The sequence below is a fragment of the Aotus nancymaae genome, unplaced genomic scaffold (assembly GCF_030222135.1).
Source record: "Aotus nancymaae isolate 86718 unplaced genomic scaffold, 86718_ANA_hifiasm-v0.15.2.pri h1tg000092l, whole genome shotgun sequence".
Classification (NCBI taxonomy): domain Eukaryota; kingdom Metazoa; phylum Chordata; class Mammalia; order Primates; family Aotidae; genus Aotus; species Aotus nancymaae.
Window position 1 is genome coordinate 10,268,121 of NW_026988507.1, and position 22,624 is coordinate 10,290,744.

A 22,624-nucleotide genomic window follows, 5' to 3' on the forward strand; every position below is an offset into this window, starting at 1 on the left:
CCAGTTTTGTTCTAAATATATGAATACTTATTTTTCCCCTTTCTGAAAAGTCAGAAATTTTTTCCCTTTCTAAAAAGAAAGGTTAGAGATTGAAAAGTTAAATATTTCTTCTCTGCAGCTAGCAAGAAAATAACCATTTGGTTCCAACTGTGCTTGTCTGGACGCCATAATTCCCTCTATTTGAGTTTCTAGTATATCTGGATTCAGCGCCCCCAGCAGTCACATCTCACAGTAGAGGAGCATCATTGGCTATTGTCTAACTTCCCCAAGGGAAAGGTGTCCACAATCAGGAACAATAGTGTTGAATTGCAGGCACACTTCTTTACAAAAAATTCCCTCTAAATATTGTAATGTCCTTTTACTATGAAATTTTACAGGCTGTGATTTCGAAGAGAGCTCTTTCTCTGGCTTTTCTGTGTGGGCTTCAAGGAGCCTTTTGCAGAGCTTATAACGTGGAGTGAACGCCAAGAATGAAGTACTCAGACAATCCCAGCTGAGCAGGGCTAATGGGTAGCTCTTCCGAGAGAGTCCGCCCCAGCATCCATCCACCGAGTATTTATCGAAAAGGCTTGTATTAACTACAAACATCCACTAGATGGTCACTTGAGGTGGGTTACTGAGGCACCTGTGACCTTGTACACACTCACACTGCCTTCTTAGGAGGCTGTTTTCAGCGTTCCTTATCACGTCACACACTCCACTCTCTGTCCTGTTTTCAGGGTCAAGGAGTTTCATTCCCATGCACAAATAACATATGCAGTGCCTCAGTATTTTTCCATGCCCTAATCTCAGATGCCATGTACATAAGCTTGAATATGTTGCCATGCATCCTACATCGCCCCCATCTTTAATTCTTAGAGCATGCTGGTCATCCATTGCAGGTAAGCTTCTCCTGTTCTTTCTTGGTTGTATATGCATCGGGTGGCAGCACAGAGCCATCTGCAGATGCCTAGCAAACGGATACAAAATAGAATAAGAATAGCGGCCATCACCCAAATGTGTTTAACCCAGACAACCAAGTGTTCCGGTTTAACCATTGAAAGCCTTCTTGTAATTGCTGAAGGGTACTTGTTTGTAATTGCTGTGACCATTCTTCAAGTTGTTTCTTTAATTCACACCCAAGGGTGGAAATTTGAGAAGACGAATGTCATGATAAGCCCCTTGCAGATGTGCTTTTCTAAATTACTGCAAGGTGGAGTTTCCTTCCAAGTTCCAGGTTAAGTTTACAGGCAGCCACAATTCTGCTTGCCGTTTTAAAATCATGACATAGGTTATATTTAACTGTGTAACATTTTGGTGACACAGGCATGTAGCATACCAACTACTGGAAGATACTTGCATACTATAAGAGGATTGATTCTGCTCTATGTTAGGAACACCTTGCCCAAACAGAAGTATATAAGGGTGCACAGTACAAATCATGACTGTATCCGTAACATTATTGTGCAAAAAGAGGGTATCGTTGCCACGACTAATAATATACTCACCATGTGAAAGAACCTTTTTTAAAAAGGGAACTCCAAATTTGGGTATGAGCAGGGCTTAAAGCTTGTTTCCCTTTTAGTTGTAATGTTCTGAAAGCCCATACGCTGACCAGGTGATAGAACTATTGGAGGGACTCCCAAATCCAATAGTTTGATTTGCAAACATATGATAACCATGGGGACCCCAATCAAGTAAGGTGTTATTATTAAACAGAGGCTCTTGGCCCAGTGCAGGTTGTCTGCACGGAGACCAACAGACAGCCTCAAACTTCCATCACCAGTCCCTACTCAGATGGCATATGGGAAGATCAGGCACTTGTGTGGCTTCATTGGAGACCTCAGTAAGATTAGTGGCAACAGCAGAAATAAAGGTCAGATTTGCAAGCTCAGCATCCTTTTGGGGCTGATTGTACAGATACTCCTAAGGACCGAGAGTAACACACTTATTATGTGCTATTGTGGAAACACAAAGAGAGGGATTACTAGACAATCATGTCAAGGAGTCCTTACATTTAATCCATCTCAAATTTTCAATTAAGGGGTAAGATGGGCATCTATTGACCTCCTGTCCAAAAAATAGTATTAGATGACAAAGGCAGGTCAGCATCCCACCATGTGATAACATTAAGAACAGGGATTTAGAAAAAGACTTCAATAAACATCTTCTTGAGCTGATCTCACTTGGCAAATGACAAGAATTACCAGTCACCCTAACATCTGTGTCTGCCTTACTTTCTCAGAAATTTCCCCAGTTACCGCCAGATACCTAAGAAACCGGTTCTCTGCAGTTGCAGGGGCTTCCGCGGCGGCAAGCTGGATAGTTGCTTGTTGATCCAATCTCTTTAGCTCTTTAGCTGTCGTCAGATAATGTCAGGTGCCTTCCGAGTCATCGCCATCATTGCTGATCGATTCTCCAATGACAGGTCCTGTTCTTAAGGAGAGAGGCCCACATTCCCCCTGTTTTGTTTATTAAGATATATTTTAAGAGTTTAATGAGCTTGCTTAACAATGGCCTAACCGGTTGAGTTATAGGGGATGCCAGTTTTGTGTTGTATGTGTTAAATTTGCAATGCATATGTAAATTGAACACTAAGATAGTAAAGTCCATTATTAGTTTTTATAGTTTATGGAAGGCCTAAAGTTACAATAGATTTAAACAAATGAAAAATTGCATCTTTAGTTTTGTTTGTTTGTTTTGGGGAGTAGCATGTATCAAGCCTGTATAAGTGTCCATGGTAACGTGGAGAATTTGAAACCTCCAAAGGGTGATGCTATTCTAAATAACATCGGTTTGCCAGATAGCATTAGGCATCAGACCTCATGGGTTGGCACTAAGCCCTAAGGAAAAAGGAGAGGGAGAATGCTGTTGGCAATCAGGACAAGTTTTAATATCACGCGAGCTTGAGCAAGGGTTAAATGAAACTTAACACTTTCATTCTGTGGGCATTCTGATGAAAAAAAGCATGATCAGCTTGAGCTTGCAAAAATGCAGAAGAATCTGCAAACCACATTTGTGGTTGTACCAGAGCATTAGCTGGAGCGTTTCCTTCTAATAAGGGACCAGGTAACTTAGAATGAGAGCGAATATGGGTGATGTAACGATGGTGATGATGGGCACAGAGGAGCTCTTGTGCTGTAAGAAACAAAGCTAGTAGAGATTCCGTAGTAATGCTCTTCACATGTGCAGGATCTAAATGAGTAATACTATATACCGCATAAGCAGAATTACTAATTATATTCATGTTTTGGTGAGGAAACGTTTGTAAGGCCCATATTAGAGCACATAACTCCACCTGTTGCATGGTTGTAAAATGTTCCTGATTTTGTGTTGCCAATTTTGCATGGCATCTTGCCTCACTGTAGCTGTCCTTTTAGTTTTTTTAAGCCATCTGTAAAGACAGTGGTGTGAAACAAGGACTTAGAGACAACAATAGACACAAATTTAACAGGCACAGTTTGTAAGAAGTTCAGGAGCTGAGAGGCTGGTAAATGGAAGCTGATATTACCAATAAAGTCAGCCATTGCTACTTGCCAATCACCATCACAAGCTGGGAGAGTATGAAATTGTTCCTTGCCCACTAGTAGTAAAAGAGTAGCAGGGTTATATTTTGATAATTGGACGCAACACTGGCGCTTCTTTATGATAAAAGAAGCTATTAAATCTGTAGTCTTTTGTGTATGTGTAGAGGGGTTATGAGACAGGTACACAGCACATAAAATACAGAAATGGCAAAATATAAAGCCTACCTGCTAAACTAAGGCATGGAAAGGATGAGTATTTTAAGTGATTTTTACTTTATTTTGGCCCTTGAAAGTTATTACAATGTAACTGCAAGTCGCCAGGATAATAAACCTTCATAGAGTCAGCTTAAGTGCGTTAAAAAAAAGAAAAAACAAAAACGAAAATCATTTTTAAATGTCCTTAGGTGCTGGCCATTTTCTTGCATTAGCCTTTAGCTGGAACGTCTTAGAAGTGAGCTTGGGAAGCCGGCTGTGGCCGGTTTCTTCCCATCTGCTGCGGGCTCCTTAGGCAGCCTCTCTGTTTAACAGCCCGCCACCTGTTGCTACTCTTGCCCTGAGAGGAAGGAGGGAAAACTACAAGTAGCAGCGAGAAGCCCGAGAATGACCAGGTGGTAACGTGCACGTGTAAGCGCGGAGGCAGGACGCAAGAGGGTAACGGGCTGGGAGGAAACCACTCCTCTCATCGTCCAGGCCACCTATGCTTGGAGCCAACCCTGTTAGGTAAGGTACTGAAAATATACTGGGCTTTTTAAATTATTTTTACCACCCCCAAGCAGAGAGGCTCAGGAGGGAGCAGACTTTCAGGGTCTGCTTTGAAGTTTCCTAGCCACAGTGTTATTAAACATTTTATAAAAAAGCAAAACATTCCTTACTGCTGTGTCTATCTTCTGAAGATGACAGCAGCTGGCAGAGCTCGTCCACCTCAGCCTAGTTAGCATTTAACGTGTGGCTAAGGGAGAGCGCCCCTCATTAGCGGCTTCTCCCCCAGAGCTCTGTACTCTAGGCTGCTCCACACCCCTCTGCCTACCTTAGGCTAATAAGATAGGGGTGCCATGGACTGTTCTTTAGCCTTTTCCAGGGAGCCAGGGAAGACAAGGAATTGCTTGTCAGCTGAGACACGTGAGGGGTGGCAGGGAAGGGCAGAAGTAGGAGAAGCAGCAGCACAGCAAGCAGCAGGCACTCTCTGGGCGCAGTTACTGAGGCGTGTGACCATGGTGAGGAGGATTCTCAGGACCGGCTGGAGCTGCCTGCGGCCACCTGGAGACTTAGTTTATGCTTCTTGGCCTCCCCTCCATCACCACAAACCCAGCAAGGGGCAACTTGCCTAGACGGCCAGTGGCTAAATGTGCGCTCCATGGCATCTTAGCAACAATCCTGCCCCAGGCTTCTATGGGCAGCAAGAAAGCCAGAGCTTTCTGGATAAAACCCAGGAGGCAGCATGCAACTTTCCCTGATACTCCAGGGAAACAGAATAAAGACAAGGCCAGAAAGGTCGATGCTGGAAGTAGGAGGTGAGAACTTGCGTATTAGGAAGACAATCAGAATCAGCCACTTTTCTTCCCTCCCGGAGGCACCCCTCCAGCAGGGAAGTGTGTCAAGGGGACGCCGCCACCCGATCACATAGATGTTCGCTGACCAGGGGTCTTATCCAAGAACTGTCCCTTGGACTGCCTTCAATCTCTTTAAGGGGAATGGGCGGCACTGTTGCCTGAATGCAGCCAACAGATGCAGGTCCCTTTAAGGGTGGAGGAAAGAAGGCAATAGCTTTTCTATAGGGGGAGGAAAAGGCTCAGTTCTGTCCTTACCCTCACTAGAAAAAAATCTCTTCCTTATTCCCCATAGAAGGGAATGAAAAGGGGAGAGGAGCCTCTCCCTGTTGTTCTGCTTTCTGTTTTTCCTTCTCCTTTAAATCTCCTGAATTCCCTTCAGGTGGAGAAAATGGGTGGGTTGACTCAGAGCAATCTGGTAGATAAAGAGGATACAACTCAGGGCGTACCAGCACCCAGGTGGTCAAAACAGTAACGTTAGTCAAATGACCTTGCTCATATCCTCTTTTCAGGCAGTGACCTACCTGCTCCCCTAACTCCAAATCTAAGGCTCCTTGATCAGGAAACCGAGGCCATTCCTGCCGAATGAAGAGCATAAGCTTGTGCAGAGCTCCGGGATCTACAGTGCACTGGATAGACTCGAGTAGCTGTTGCACTGTTTTAAAAAATGCTTTCTGCTCTTTGGTCATTTCTTGACCCATGATATTTTACATGTGCAGCCCATCCTCCTGCTTGGAGTCAGGACTGCCCCTTACCAGGTTTCCCCAGAAACTCATGAGCTCTCCTTTTAAGTGTAAATTCAAGGTGATCACGTTGGGGGCACCAGTTGCAGACCTTACAGCTTGCAGTGAACGCCAAGAATGAAGTACTCAGACAGTTCCAGCTGAGCGGGGCTAGCGGGGAGCTCTTCCGAGAGAGATCACCAAGTACTTATTGAAAGGGCTTGTATTGCCTACAAACATCCACTAGATGGTCATTTAAAGTGGGTTACTGAGGCACCTCTGACCTTGTACACACTCACACTGCATTCTTAGGAGGCTGTTTTCAGCGTTCCTTATCACACCACACACTCCACTCCCTGTCGTGTTTTCAGGGTCAAGGAGTTTCGTTCCCATGCACAAATAACATACACGTGCCTCAGTAATTTTCCATGCCTGACCTCAGATGCCATGTGCCTAAGCTTGAACATGTTGCCTTCGCCCCACACCTTTGCTGCCATTGTTGCTTTCTGGAAGTGAGTTGTCAAAATTACTAACCAATTCCACTTTGGGTGTTAATCGAATATTTGTGGCTTGTCAGTTTAAAACTAGGCTTAGCTCAAAATACCCTTTGACAATTAGTTTTGCCTTCTTTTTATTTCATTCTAAAAATTACTAATATATTTACCTCAATTCACATACCTCCTAAAATTATTTTCCACAAACCAAGTACAAACTAGCTTATAAAGCTTTAAGAATGCCTTGATTTCTAGAGCTGTTGTGCATTGATTCATTTAATAAATACATATTGGGGATCCACCCTGTGGTGGGCTCCATGCCGTTCTACAGGTACTGGGTTGGGTAAGCACGGCCTTATCCCTCGGGTGCTCAGAATCGATTTTGCTTACCAGTCAGTAAAGAGCATTGTATGTTCTACAGTGAAGGTCATCTCCATCAGCTTTACTAAATTTGGATTAGTGTGAAGTTTAAATTGTATGTCATTTTATTTAATTCATTCTGCAATTCCTTTTATAAAGCATAGTCCTTATGTAAATACCTTCATATTCATTTCTCTTGTAATTATAAAGTTTCCTCATGTAGATCACACCTATAATTTCTGCCCTTGAAATTAGTATGTAAGAGTAAATGTTTATGAGAAGTTGCAGCATTCTAATAGGTTTTTACATTGTTGAAGTTTGTGTGAATTTAGGGTTAGATCATAGGTATTTCTGTCTATTTTTTTTCATATACAATTTTGGAACTGGGTGGATTGTTAGAGATGTGTGTTCTCGAGAGAGAAATCTTTGAAGTCTAGATTTTAGAATTTAGTCCAGGTCACACACTATGAAAGGGGACAAATAGACCTAATGCCTAATACCTGCTTTTCGCCAAAAAAAAAAAAAAGAGATTTCAGTCTATGCTTAGAATATTCTTATGAGCATTGACTTTGTGCCAATGTATTTAAATTCACCGTTTTTATATTTAGAAGACCTTACATAAATTCATCAGGTCATGTTCAAGAAAGGCTTAAAGAGCAAATCTTGAGTGAAAAATACAGTTAGCCACTTGTAGAAGTTGTTCCTTTTTAAAAATGCCATTGTTAAAACTGTCATTGTAATACATGCTCTCTGTAAAAGGTCAATTAGCAGATTCCCCAGAATATTTAAAGTTTTTGCTACCTTCTAAATGGTAAGTTGAAGTTGGGAATCTTATAATATTTGGAAGAATTTTGCCACATGATTTCTATATGTTGAAAAAGAAATTCCATGTCAAGGATGAAAGAGTGGTAGGAAATCTTGTCTTGCCTCCACAAGACCCAGGCAGAGAAGGGCGTAGTCCAGATAAGCACTTCAGTTCCCACACAGAGCCCCACTCTTGGAATGGGAAGGAAATTGAACACTGTTTTAATAGTTGACCTCCTTTCCCTGAATGAAATGGTTTGAAGGCGGCAGTATGGAGTAGCAGAAGGAATAGTTTTCATGCTTTTTTAATAAATGAAAGGCTTTACACCTGCACATACACTTTGGAGTATGTTCTGGGAGAGGTTTGAAAAGATAAAGGGGAGAAAATTACTACTGAGACTTGGTGTTGGTCCTGGTTATGGCCAGAGAAATGAAATTAAAAGTTTGGTCCATGAGTTTGAACATTTGATTTTCAGAGGCTGGAGGAAAAGAGGTGAGGACAGATATGGATGTAGATATCTGTTTGTTTGTTTTTGAGTTTAAATGTGAGAAAATTCATTCCTAGTCCCTTCGGTTTTTTGCTGAGAGGTAAGATGTAAGGGAGAAAAAATATCTTTTCTTGACCAACCTCAAGAGTCACGATGGGCATTACTGTGGCAAAAGAGAGATTTACAAGAGAAAAGCATAACAAATGTATCTAACCAAAGTTTTATGTGACAGAGCCTGCAGACATAAAGACTGTGCCCAGGGAAAAGTGTATTTTTATGAACAGTCGTTGGAAATAAGAGTGGAGAACAAAAAGGTAATACCTAATGGTAATAACCTGGGAAGAACTTGGCGAGGCCTGTTCGTTCAGGTTCTTCTTGGTGTCTGGGTATAGAGGCTGAGGGTCTTATGACCTGCTTTCAGAAAATGTAGGTCAGAGATCTTACTTTTTTTCTTTTCTTTTTTCTTTTTTTTTTTTTGAGACAGAGTCTTGCTCTGTTGCCCAGCTGAAGTGCAGTGGAGCCATCTCGGTTCACTGCAGCCTCTGACTCCCTGGTTCAAGCGATTCTCCTGCCTCAGCCTCCTGAGTAACTGGGATCACAGGCATGAGCCGCCACGCCTAGCTAATTTTTGTATTTTTTTTAGTAAAGACTCAGTTTAACATGTTGGCCAGCATGATCTCTATCTCCTGACCTTGTGATCTGCCCACCTTGGCCTCCCAAAGTGCTGGGATTACACGTGTGAGCCACCACACGCAACCCAAAGATTTTTTTTTATGACCATGCTTCAGAGGCAAAAGTGGGGAGAAGGTTATGATGTAAGCTCCAAGGTGCCATATTACGGAGTAGCATGTTCTGAGCCCCAGTGAATACAAGTCCATCTTCTAAGAAAGTTGTGGAGGAATAAGGATTGGGATTTGAAGAGAGTTGTGGGTGTTTGGGAAATCTATCTATTATTAGGGACAGGAGAATTTTCCTGGCAACAGTGAGTATCCAGCTACGGTTGAAAACTGAATGTGCATTTGTACCAATACGCCTGGTTGTGTTATTTCTCTGCTAGTACAGAATAGTCTAGAGGTAGAAAAGGGATCAGAAAGAGCCAAACATGAAGTTCTGCAGGGAAGCTGCAATAGAAGAAACTAAATTTGAAGACGTTGAGGGTCTGGTGAGAGTGGTTAGAGGGATTCACATGAAGGTTCCATAGAGAGGGAAGCAAAGCCATGGAGTGACTGAGAGATTGGTAGGGAAAGAATGTTGAAGGTTTCTGTGAGGTAGAAGAGCAGTTGCTCTTGGAGAAAGGAGGTTAGGGAATTTGAAGAAAAGGAGTGAAATATCTGCACAGGGGATCTATATAGGTGTTCTAGATAAGGGATCAGCAAACTTTTACTGTAAAGGGCAAGATAAGAAATATTTTCAGCTTTGCATGCCATTTCAGCTTTGCAGGCCATCGTTTTTGTTACAACTTCTCAGCTCTCCTTAAAGCATGAAGGCAGTCATGAACAATAAGTAAACGAGTGGACATGGCTGTGTTTCTGTAAACCTTTTTAATAGAGTAAGTGGTAGGCCAGGTTTTTCTCGGCAGCAGTAGTTTGCTGACCCCAGTCATAGATAATAACTTCCAAGATGTGGAGAAAGTTAAGCAGAAGCAAAGAATTAGAAATCAAGGGGCTAAGAAGCTTTGCGATTTGTTTGTTGACTAAAGCCATCTAGATAAGGCTTGTTGAGAATCCCTTTGAGCCTGGTGATCATGAATTATAGAAGAGCTACTCAACTGCTCTGTATGATCCCTTCAGCGACATTTGGCTGTGAGGGTGAAGTCACAGAAAAGGCAAATGTTTGCATTCATATAGGGCAGGATTTTTGCTAGATGGGTATAATGGAATGATAGAGGAGAAGGGAAATTGAGGATATTGAAATGATGGGTAGTTGTCAGTAAGCTAAAGAAAGGATAAAGCTGATAATAGCAAGTAGAGGGGTTAGTTAACTGGTGGTCATCAGGAGGTCTAATACCCAGATCAGCTTCGTGAGGGCGGTGACTCTGTTTTGCTCTCTCACACGTCCCAGCACCTAGAATAGTGCCTGGCACATAGTAGGTCACAGGAAGATCATTTGATAAGTAAGCAGGAAAAGTGGGAAGTTGGTGTCATGCTTAAGTAATGGAGGTAGTTATTTGTTATGAATGACATCTCATATGTCTGAAATGTACACACAAGAAGCTCTCAGTAATAGCCTTTATCATTATACTTTTTGGACTTTTATAGGGACTACATATTTTCAGATAAATTGAGAATAATTTCTCTGCAAATGGGTGAGTTGACCTTTCCCCAGTGAGTATCATTTAAGGCCACTGAAACAGTTAGCACTGTTAAATTTAATTTCATATGGACAGAATACACAAATAAAATACTAGTAGAAATTAGCTCCCTTTCCAAATTAGCCTAGTCTGGTTCTCAAAGCCAGACACTCAGGGTACTTACTTCTAAAGCCTTCGGTTGTTTGGTTTAGCATGCTTATCACAGGTGTGGAAAATTTCATATTTACATTACTGAATCACCTCTCAGTACATTTGAACGGCTTCTTTTTTGCTTTTTGTCTAGGGCTGAAGTCTCATTCAACAGTAGGGGTGACTGTCTACCTCAGGAAGGGTTTACAGGAGGAAGCTGAAATGATAACAAATCTAATTTTTAAACCAGGCCAGTTGTGTTAGTCTGTTTTTATTGTTATGAAGGAATACCTGGGACTGGATAATTTATAAAGAACAGAAGTTTAATTGGCTCATCGTTCTGCAGGCTGTACGGGAAGCATGGTGCTGACCACCACTTCCGGTGAGGGCTTCAGGAAGCTTATGGTGGAAGGCTCAGGTGGAACAGGCACCTCACATAGTGAAAGCAGGAGCAAGAGAGAGAAGAGGGACGTTCCAGACTCTTTAACAACCAGATCTCATGTGATCTGAGTGAGAACTCACTCATCACCAAGAAGATGGCACTAAACCATTCATGAGGGATCTGCCCCCATGATTCAATACCTCCCACCAGGCTCTACGTCCAACTTTGGGGATGACAATCCAACATAAGATCTGGAAGGGACAAATATAAAAACTATATCACCAGTGCTTTCACATTTAGTTAAATGAATCAAAGGAGTATTTTGATTTTGAACATTAAGAAATATTCTTTCTTAGTCTTTTCGGACAACTTGTATGTCTTTTTCAGATGACGTGTTTCTCCTTTCACAGCCCTTAGTATCATTACTTGTATGCAGTAGATGTTTAATAAGTGTGTGCTGACTGATCTTTAATGACAACATAAGCAGTTCTCTGAAATGCCCTTTGCTCTACCTCTTTGCCTGGTAAATTTCTTTTATGATTTGGTTCCAATGTCACATCCAAAATGGTTCCCGGCTCTCATAATTAAAATGATCGGCCCCTGTCCCAGGTAGCTCATACCCAGTTTCCAAAACATTGTCATTCTTCTGTTTCTCATGCTTGCCTTTTATCTACAAAACAGCCTGGATTTTGTCTTACTCATCTTTAGTATCTCTGGCACCCTGAATGTGCTTGCCATCTGTAAAATGCCCCAGAATTTTTGTCTGGAAAATGACTGTGTGACAGGGAGAAAACTCATTCTATAAGCATGATGTTGATGTAGGCTTTAGTTGGCAAACCCTGCCCTCTAAAGGTTTTTGCTTCTTCAAAATTCTTCTGCAGTGAGAATACTGCTGTCAAATGAGCAAGTAGTAATCGATTATGAATTTGTGATCCAGTTAGCAGATGTGATTAGATGATAGTCTGTGTTCCTATACCTACTTCTTTTAAATTAAGAATAATACGTCCTTGACACTCAGTATATGTTTGCTGAAAGCACAGATTTCACCAAGATGTCAACAATGGCCATATTTGAGTAGTAGTATTTTTAACTTTTTTTTTAAGACATAATGTTTTTCATTGTTTGAATTTTCTTTTTCAGGATATGTATTGGAAAAAAAAACTTTTCATTTTTTAAAATAGATGGTGTATGAGGTAGACAATTAAGAGAAATGAACGCTTTGATGCAACTTGGTACAGTCAGGGCTGGATCACAATGAGTCAGTCTACAGTTTGGTAACAAATCTCAGTGGTTTAGGAAAGCAAAAGTTTATTTGTTCCAGATTGATGGAGACTCTTCTACATTCAGCCTCTCAGATCCGAGCCTCCTTCAGCTCAAAGTGGCTTCCAAAGTTGCCGTGGCCAAAATAGGGAGAATTTGAAGAGACCAGCCAGCTCTCACCTGGCTCAGCACATGTCAGTTTCCTTGGCCAAAACAAGTCCCAAGGCCCCAGGCTTACTGCACAAGAGAGTGGAAAATGCAGAGAAGCACATGGAATCCAGTATATGGTCAGCACCAGTTGTCTCTGCCAACATAACGGTAACTCTTCTCATTTTTCAGCTACTGTAATGAATGTATGTTGGATCCAGACTGTGGTTTCTGCTACAAGATGAACAAATCAACTGTCATTGACTCCTCCTGTGTTCCAGTTAATAAAGCATCTACAAATGAGGCAGCCTGGGGCAGGTATATGACTCTTTTTACTGTGCAAATATATAATAATATTTCGAAATGAGGCTTAAGTTTAAGTTTTCAGAGTGCTTGCAGTTCTTTTAAACTGGCCTTCAAAACTACATTAGTTTGCAGCATATGCTGGTGATAGTGGATGAAAAGCATTGCAATTGTGTGTTTCACCCAGAATAGAAAGCACTCAGGCCTAGGTTTTTGGAGATCCAGATTTCCCTAATTAGGTATAGGAGTTTGGATCTTTAGTTTTAGGCAGGTGTTCCCGAATACTGCCAAGACAATTTCTACCACTACGTATTGTTTCGTTACACTGTATTTCCAAACTCCCAATCTTTTAAATGAAAGAAAACTGTAAAGTCAAAATGAATTACTATCACATTAGGCAGGGTGCGGTGCATCACGCCTGTAATCCTAACTTGGTGAGGCTGAGGCGGGCAGATCAGTTGAGGTCAGGAGTTTGAGACAGGTGAAACCCCTTCTCTACAAAAATTAGCTGGGAGTGGTGGCACATGCCTGTAATCCCAGCTGCTCAGGAGGCTGAGGAAGGAGGATCACTTGAACCCAGTAGGTAGAGATTGCAGTGAGCTGAGATCACACCACTGCACTCCAGCCTGGGCGACAGAACGCTACTCCATCTCAAAAAAAAAAAAAAAAAAAAAAAAAGAATTACTATCACGTTAAGTTCTTTGATGGAACTATTTTTGTATTCCTAGAGGCCTTTTCCAGAGTTCAGTGAAATTAAGCAAAACAAGGATAAAGGTTGGTAATCACTGGCTTGTAACTAGCTTGGGAGGCTAGAAATCTTAATCTTTTTGGTTTGTAGTAGATGCATAAATGAAATAGTAATATAAAATAAATATTCTGCAGATTTATGAACTAACATTTCTGTCCAGACATATAAAATGTGTAAATGTTGATACAGCTTTAACTTCTTTTGTGTTCTAAATTCCTATAAAATAATATGCTCTTATCTTGTCTACTCATAGTACTGATAAAGGCAATGAAATCTGTAATAAAATATTGTGTCTCATAGGAGCTATAAAGTATAATGTAATAATTTTATTAGGGAACTGCTCCAAAGAAAAAGTCAATTATATTTTAGTTGAGTGAAAATCCAGACCACATTTTAAATATGCTAATTACAAAGAAATATGTGACAGAAATACAATTAGTATTTTATGTATTGATTTATTTATTATACTTTAAGTCTGGGGTGCATGTGCAGAATGTGCAGGTTTGTTATATAGATATACACGTGCCATGGTGGTTTGCTGCATCCATCACCCCGTCATCTACATTAGGTATTTCTCCTAATGTTATCCCTCCCCTATCCCCCACCCCCTGGTATCCCTCCCCTGGGTCACTACCCCCTGACAAGTCCCAGTGTGTGATGTTCCCCTTCCTGTGTTCATGTGTTCTCATTGTTCAATACCCACTTATGAGTGAGAACATGCATTATTTGGTATTCCATTCTTGTGTCAGTTTGCTGAGAATGATGGTTTCCAGCTTTATCTGTGTTCCTGCAAAGGACATGAACTCATCCTTTTTTATGGCTGTATACTATTCCATGGTGTATATGTGCCACATTTTCTTTGTCCAGTCGATTATTGATGGGCATTTGGGTTGGTTCCAAGTCTTTGCTACTGTGAACAGTGCTCAATAAACGTGTACATGTGTCTTTATAGTAGAATGATTTATAATCCTTTGGGTATATACCTAGTAATTGGATTGCTGGGTCAAATGGTATTCCTAGTTCTTGGTCCTTGAGGAATCTCCACACTGTCTTCCACAATGGTTGAACTAATTTACATTCTCAACAACAGTATAGAGGCATTCCTATTTCTCCACATCCTCTCCAGCATCTGTTGTCTCCTGATATCTTAATGATCGCCATTCTAACTGGTGTGAGGTGGTATCTCAATGTGGTTTTGATTTGCATTTCTCTAATGACCAGTGACGATGAGCATTTTTCATGTTTGTTGGCTGCATAAATGTCTTCTTTTGAGAAGTGTCTTTTCGTATCCTTTGCCCACTTTTTGATGGGGTTGTTTTTTTCTTGTAAATTTAAGTTCTTTGTAGATTCTAGATATTAACCCTTTGTCAGATGGATAGATTGCAAAAATTTTTTGCCCATTCTGTTGGTTTCTGATTCACTCTAATGATAGTTTCATTTGCTGTGCAGAAGCTCTTTAGTTTATCAGATCCCATTTGTCTATTTTGGCTTTTGTTTCCATTGCTTTTGGTGTTTTAGTCATGAAGTCCTTGCCATGCCTATGTCCTGAATGGTATTGCCTAGGTTTTCTACTAGGGTTTTTATAGTATAAGGTCTTATGTTTAAAATTTTAATCCATCTGGAGTTCATTTTTGTATAAGATACAAGGAAGGGATTTAGTTTCAGCTTTCTGCCTATAGCTAGCCAGTTTTCCCAACATCATTTATTAAATAGGGAATCCTTTCCCCATTGCTTGTTGTTGTCAGTTTTGTCAAATATCAGATGGTTGTAGATATGTGGCATTATTTCTGAGGTCTCTGTTCTGTTCCATTAGTCTATATCTCTGTTTTGTTACCAGTGCCATGCTGTTTTGATTACTGTAGCCTTGTAATATAGTTTGAAGTCAGCTAGTGTGATGCCTCTAGCTTTATTATTATTATTATTATTATTATTATTATTATTATCATTTGCTTAGGATTGTCTTGGCTATACAGGCTCCTTTTTGGTTCCATACAAAGTTTAAAGTGTTTTCTTCCAATTCTGTGAAGAAAGTCAATGGTAGGTTGATGGGTATAGCTTTGAATCTATTAAATTACTTTGGGCAATATGACCATTTTTATGATATTGAGTCTTTCTAACCATGAGCATGGAATGTTTTTCCATCTGTTTGTGTCCTTTCTTATTTCCTTGAGCAGTGGTTTGTAGTTCTCCTTGAAGAGGTCCTTCACATCCTTGTTAGTTGTATTCCTAGGTATTTTATTCTCTTTGTAGCAATTGTGAATAGGAGTTTACTCATGATTTGACTCTCTATTACTGGTGTATAGGAATGCTTGTGATTTTTGCACATTGATTTTTGTACCCTGAGACTTTGCTGAAGTTGCTCATCAGCTTGAGATTTGGGGCTGAGACAATGGGGTCTTCTAAATATACAGTCATGTTGTCTGCAAATACAGAAAATTGTACTTCCTCTTTTCCTAACTGATTACTCTCTACTTCTTTGTCTTCCCTGATTTCCCTGGCCAGAACTTCCAATACTATGTTGTTAGGAATGGTGAGACAGGGCATCCTTGTCTTGTGCCAGTTTTCAAAGGGAATGCTTCCAGTTTTTGCCCATTTAGTATGATTTTGGCTGTTGGTTTGTCATAAATAGCTTTTATTATTTTGATATACGTTCTATCAATACCTAGTTTACTGAGAGTTTTTGGCATAAGGGGCTGTTGAATTTTGTCAAAGGCCTTTGCATCTATTGAGATAATCATGTGGTTTTTGTCTTTGGTTCTGTTTATGTGGTGGATTACGTTTACAGATTCTCATGTGTTGAACCAGCCTTTCATCCCTGGGATGAAGCCAACTTTATCATAATGGATAAGCTTTTTGATGTGCTGTTGGATTTGGTTTGTCAGTATTTTATTGAGGATTTTTGCGTCAATGTTCATCATGGATACTGGCATGGAATTTTTTTTTTAGTTGTGTCTCTGCCAGATTTTGATATCAGGATGATGTTGGTCTCATAAAATGAGTTAGGGAGGATTCCCTCTTTTTGTATTCTTTGGAATAATTTCAGAAGGAATGGTATCAGCTCCCCTTTGTACCTCTGGCAGAATTCGGCTGTGAACACGTCTGGTCCCAGACTTTTTTTGGTTGGCAGGCTATTACGTGCTGCCTCAATTTCAGACCAATGAAATAGATAGACTGCTAGCCAGACTAATAAAGAAGAAAAGAGAGAGTAAAAACTGATAAAGGGAATATCACCACCGATCCCACAGAATTACAAACTACCATCAGAGGATACTACAATTAGTATTTTAAATGAACACTCAGAACAGTTTTTTAAAAAAATACTTAATTTATAGCTTTCATAAGCCAAACTTAGTGAGTTAACTGATCAAATATTTCTAGATGTACTAATTCATAGCTTTAAATCTTTAGAGTTTTGTTTTTGCCAATGGGGGGGAAAAAAAACTATGTTACTCCTAGTCTGGAATTATGAACATGTTATGAAATCTGTTAAAGAAATATATGTCATTTCCAGTATTTTACATAATTAATTTATAAACTTATTAGTACTCTCTATTAAATAATAAGGAAAGCACTAAAATTAGATATTTCTCTTACCTTCAGTAGAAGGGTTAGAAGTTGGAGGCCTCAAAGCAGGAGTTTTGTTTTTGTTTTTTTGCAAACAACAAATCATACAGATTTTTAGTAGAAACGTTTAATTCCTTTATTTCAGAAAGATTAATTTAACAGCTCACTCTTACATTTTATTTGTATTTTTATACCACCCCGTAACTGCACATAAATTAGAGAAAAGTAAGACACAGATAATAAAACTAAGTAGCAAAAATAAACATAACCAAAAAAAAATGTTCACAGCATATTCTTAGAATAGTCTCAAACTCTTTACAAACGAAAAAAAAGACAGCCATGTTTTCTTACTCTATCTTGTGCTGAACAACAGTGCTCCTAGGTGAGCCACTGCTATTGGTTACCTCCTTAGTCTTGGCTAGAAAAGAACAAAAAGGCAGGATGTGTTCACCATGAAAAATTCGTCAGATAGATTTTTCACTTATAGGTAAAATAATATCCAGTATATATGATAATCAGTAAACACTTTTGTTGATTGGTTGGTGGTTTGGTTGATAGAGTTCATGGAAGGGAACTCTAAGGGCGAAATCAACCATTACCTTGGATTCACATCTAGAGATACACTATCTATAGATATTTCAAGGTCAGTATTGAGGAAATCCGTAGCCATATATTCTGATCTCTAACTGTAGCTGTGTTTCCTGAAAAGACACCAGGTGGAATGGGAACACCATTGATGATGGAGGTAGTATAATAATGTTGATCAACTCTGAAATTGTCAATATAATGAAAATCATTTGTCTGTATAGTATGAGATTAGTTGGAAACAAAACTTTGAAGGTCCGTCAGCATGCCTTTCTATATCTACATTGTTAAATTTCAATGAAACTTTTTAAAAAAAAATTATTTAGTAGACTTTTAGCAAATGTAGTAGACTGAACTGATGCAGGAAAATCTCCTTCTGCCCATTACCTTACCCTATACCTCCAGCATGCATCCCACACACATACAAGTTTAATGCACTGTTGAACTTGAAAGAAGTCGCCAAGTGCCACAAAAGAGTGTAAGTGGTGAGCCCACCTGGGAATATCAGAAGAGAATATAGGCCTTCCAGGTGAGAGGTTGGGGTTTTTAATGCTGAGGGAGATACGCTCCAGGCCTTGCCTCTAGCTGTAAAGCACTGTTCAGGTTCTCAAATAGGGACAAGAAAAATTCTAACTAGACTGGGCTTGGAAAGCTACCGACTTCTCTGCTGATCACATGGGACTACAAATGGAAATAATGTCACACATGAGAAAGCAAAACCAAGAGCCTTTGCTATGACAGAGTGTGTGTTCTCATTTCACAGTGCCTTTGTGAAGTGGAGAAATAGAAACACTAAAATAAATTGAATGGAAAGTAGGTCCTAAACTGGGGACATCCAGAGAGGCATGTTAGGAATCCACATGGAATTATCAGTACTCAGTGTACATAAGATGTCCACGGGAAGCAACTCCTGGTAAATACAGAAAGACAGTCAAAGAGTATTAGGCTGGTGCAAAACTTAATTGCAATTTACCATTACTTTCAATGGCAAAACCACAGTTAACTTTTGCAACAACCTAATAGAAACCACACCAATTACTGGAGGCAAGAAAGCCACCAGGTGTGACAGATGGACAAATGAATACCTAAAGAACCTTGCATTGCACACACAGACACACACACACACAAATTGAAAGAGACTTTAAAAGAAATGAAATAGTATATTTTTAAATTATACTGAAAGTTGTATTCTTATGATTTGTGCAGTATATATGTCTATTTTTATATGAGGCATATATATGTTATAATTCAGCAATTTTTGCAAAAAACACTTGGGAAGCTGAAATTCTAGAGAAATAACATGGGATGTGGTATGAGAACTTTTAGAAAAAAGCCTTCTAATTTTTTTTTAGTTTTTTAATTTGTTAAATATAGATGTTAAAAGTAGAAGAGTAAGCTCTTAAAATATTAATTATCAGAGGGAGAAATAAGAAACTCAAAGTAGAATAAGACAGAAAAAGGTTAAAAGCCTGGAAAAATTACATCTAAATGTAACTATTTTTACAATAAAAAATAAACCAATTAAACACAATTGTAAAAGATAAGGATCGTTATATTGAATTTTTTAATACAGTTGTATGCTGTTTACAGGAGACAATCACAAAAAGGTTAGAAATAAAAGGAAGGAAAAAATTAGATAAGTACTAAGTCGAAAAGATAAAAAATAGCAAAGACTAGAGTGTTTAGAAAATTTACAAGCTTGGTAGAGTCAAACAGAACCTTAGGTAGAGAATTTCATTCTTCTCAAGAAAACATGGAACACTTATGAAAATTTACCATGTTCAAGCACAAAGAGTAAATTCAATAAGCTTATATAAATATAGATATTTTAGTAAATTATAGGTAAATCCAAATAGTGTCATCCAGAACATGTTTTCTAATAAAAATGCAATAAAACTGCAGAATAATAGAAACATACTTATCACCCCTTCTAGTTTAGCTTGGAAACTAAATGAAACTAAATGGAAACTAAAAATGGAACACCCAAAAAGCAACTTCAAGTTAATTATTAGATTTAGAAGAAATCGTAGTGCCAAACAAGACGTTAAAGTAACTAAGCAGGTCCACATGAGGTTAGAAGTAGAACATAGAGTAAGCCTGTAGCGTTAGCAGAGGATGAGAAGTACAAAGCAAAGAAGTAGTAGAGAGGATCGAAAAGTAAAAGTTCTTAGAGAAGACTAATAAAGCGTGGAAACCTCTTGCAATACTGATCAAGAAGAGAGAGAAGGCACAAACAATATTTAGAATAAAAAGGATGTGTAACAACAGATAGTAAAGATTTTTAAATTCGTAAGCGAATGCTATGAACAGTGTTCTCTAGTGCATTTGAAAACAGATAAATGGACAGTTTTCAAGAAAAAAATCTAACTTTCCAAAACCAGTTCCAAACCTCTGTGAAGTGAGTGGTTTCTACACCCTATTTACAGGCGAGAATAGTGTTGCTGAGAGGGCCTGAATGACTTTCTCAAAGGCAAAAGGCCAGTGAGTCCATTTTTTTTAGGGGAGCAACAATTGAGTAGTGGAATGATACATATTTTAGATTCAGATAGTTTCCAATTTCTAAGTTAAAGAAAGAGTTATTGACAAATCACACTTAATGGATAAATGCATTAGAATGTTTTTTCTGCGTTTATTTTTGCCTATTTATCCACCTCCCTATCTCCTGACTCTCCATTTTACGAAACCATAAATAATCTATTCTGGAACTTCAGACCTCCTATTTAAATTAGTATTGCCAGTGAGGGACACTTTCTTAATGTGCTGATCCAGTATTTGTTTCCTGTAATACAGCACTTTAGCTCTGTAATTAGAAACACTAAAATAGCTAGATAGATTCCCTGTTTGGCAATTCATTGTTTACCGTATTCATTCAGCAGAGATACTTTTCTCAAAGCTGCTCTCTGACGTAACACCCAGCCTGTATTCCCAGCATGTCACCACTCTTCCACACAGATTCTACTCAATTTAAACCCCTTATCGTTACCCTCATATCTATTATAATTTCCTATCTCTATGCCTGTTCTCACTCTGTGCCTTCTGTCTAGAATTTACCCTCCTTGATCTCTGCCTGAAATCTTTTTTTTTTTTTTTTCTTTCTCAGATTAGATGTCCCCTTTTCCTTGGAATTTCTGTGATAAGCCTCAGAAAACAATGGTTATTCTGTCTCCTGCTGGCTCTAGCACTCCCGTGGTTGTAGCATACTATAAGAGACATTTCATGGCTATAAGGTTAATGAGAACCGTAAATCCTACTGGAACAGCTTGCAGGGCTGACACTGTGTGCCACTTAGCAGTAGCCGTGTGAGACAACCCTGCGGGGGGTTTCCAGGAGACAAGTCTACCTCAGCACAGATGCAACTCTTACAGACCTTTAAACAAAGTTGCCCTTACAAGACTAGCTTAACCTCCTTTTATCAACGAAACACCTGGTAACTGACTGATATTGAATACAGGTATAAGAAAGGAGAAGAATCCCCCAAGCTCTGGGAACAGGCTCCAGATGGAGACCCTCCTGGATGGGTGGTCATTTGACCCCTGATTGAATCTGGCTCATGCCACCTGCCTGCTCCCACTATCCATTTCGTAAGAGCGCAGCTAGAATAAGTTGCTGATGTTCAACACCATTCGGTATCTAAGTCTCTTCGCTGCGATGTGCATCAGACCACATTGGAAGAAAAATTGCCACTGGGGAAGCCAGTTAACTAGGACCATCCAAAACCCCTGAAATGAATGAAATTTGTATAATTTATATGAAAATTATATTTTTATATGATAGCAATCTGTGTTTGGATGTATATTTGCTTCTAGGTTATAAATTCTAATTTCTATATTCTGCACTGTTTTTAAACCTTTGGTGTTTTGTATACATTAAGCATTCAGTCAATAATTATAAAAACATATAAGGGTTTAAAATTATCACGGCTATAGATGAGAGGATATGATGTTCCAGCCACTTCATTTTAGTTACATCTTTTGCATCCATACTTATTTCCATGACAGGAAACTTTTAGAAGAAAAAACAAAAGTAATGTAATTTACATTAACACGAAGTATTAATGTTTACCTGTACTAATAAAAACACTACAAAACAGTTTAAAAATAACGCTTAACCATGTACTTCAGTATATTATTGCAAACATATTGCTTTGAGCAATCCTTTGTGAAAAACACTTTTAAAAAATTATTGGAAGAAGCCAGGTGAAATGGCACATTTGTGTAGTCCTAGCTACTCAAGAGGCTAAGGCAGGAGGATCTCTTGAGCCCAGGGGTTTGAAGCCATCCTAGGCAACATAGCAGGACCCCATCTATCGTCATCATCATCATCATCATCATCGTCCTGGCTGAAAATTATTAGAAGAAATATTCAGCATATTTCCTAACATTCACTGGTATGCCAGGGAAGCAGTTTATCTATGGTAATTGCATAAGACCGAGTTTATTACAAAACTATAACAAATAGCAAAAACGGAGGGAGTTTTCCTTTGTAGCCTCTTTAAACTTTTTAAAAGAGATATCACTTTTGTATTTAGAAATTGAAATTTATTTTATCATTAACATGTACAGGACTGATGTATTTTTATCAGATAGTCATATAAGAGATAGAAAAACCTCCAGTTGTGCTCCTAAATTAATAACAATGTAGCTCAAAATTAATTTTCACCAACATAAATTTTATAGAGATAAGTATAGTGTCTAATACAGAATATTTTAATCCTTTTGACTTTTAAAATTACACTTTTCTTCATGTTACTGCTTAAATAGAAGTCATTATGCTAAATTATTCTCTTTAATATCTGTAGCTGCATGTTATATGCTTGGAGTTTCATCTACCCATAAATAATTTCAGAGATCACATACCTCTAGGCTATTAGTCTTTCAAGTTCAGAAACTTAGACTCCCTTGGATTTAGTGACTATATTGCAGACTCTAATACTGTTTATGTTGCAAAGCCTACAAATCAGAAGACCAAAACATTTCTGAATAATTTATCTCCCTCCTTCATATTAATTTATCCAATTTCTTAGTTGACTTTTTTTTTTGAGATGGAGTCTCATTCTGTCTCCAAGCTGGAGTACAGTGGCCCAATCTCAACTCACTGCAAACTTCGCCTCCCAGGTTCAAGCAATTCTCCTGCCTCAGCCTCCTGAGTAGCTGGGATTACAGGCATGGACCACCAAGCCCAGCTAATTTTTGTATTTTTAGTAGAGATGGAGTTTTACCATGTTGGCCAGGCTGGTCTCCAACTCCTGACCTTGTGATCTACCCACCTCAGCCT

General features: G+C 39.1%; 1 protein-coding gene across 1 annotated transcript in view; it reads left to right on the forward strand.

Moving 5' to 3' along the window:
- The window catches only part of SLC2A13 (solute carrier family 2 member 13), a 361,442-nt gene that overhangs the window by 268,950 nt on the left and 69,868 nt on the right, over positions 1-22,624 (forward strand). The window contains exon 7 of the mRNA XM_021673777.2: positions 12,343-12,468. Coding sequence (XP_021529452.2) covers positions 12,343-12,468 — 126 coding nt within the window. The remainder of the gene's footprint in view (positions 1-12,342; positions 12,469-22,624) is intronic.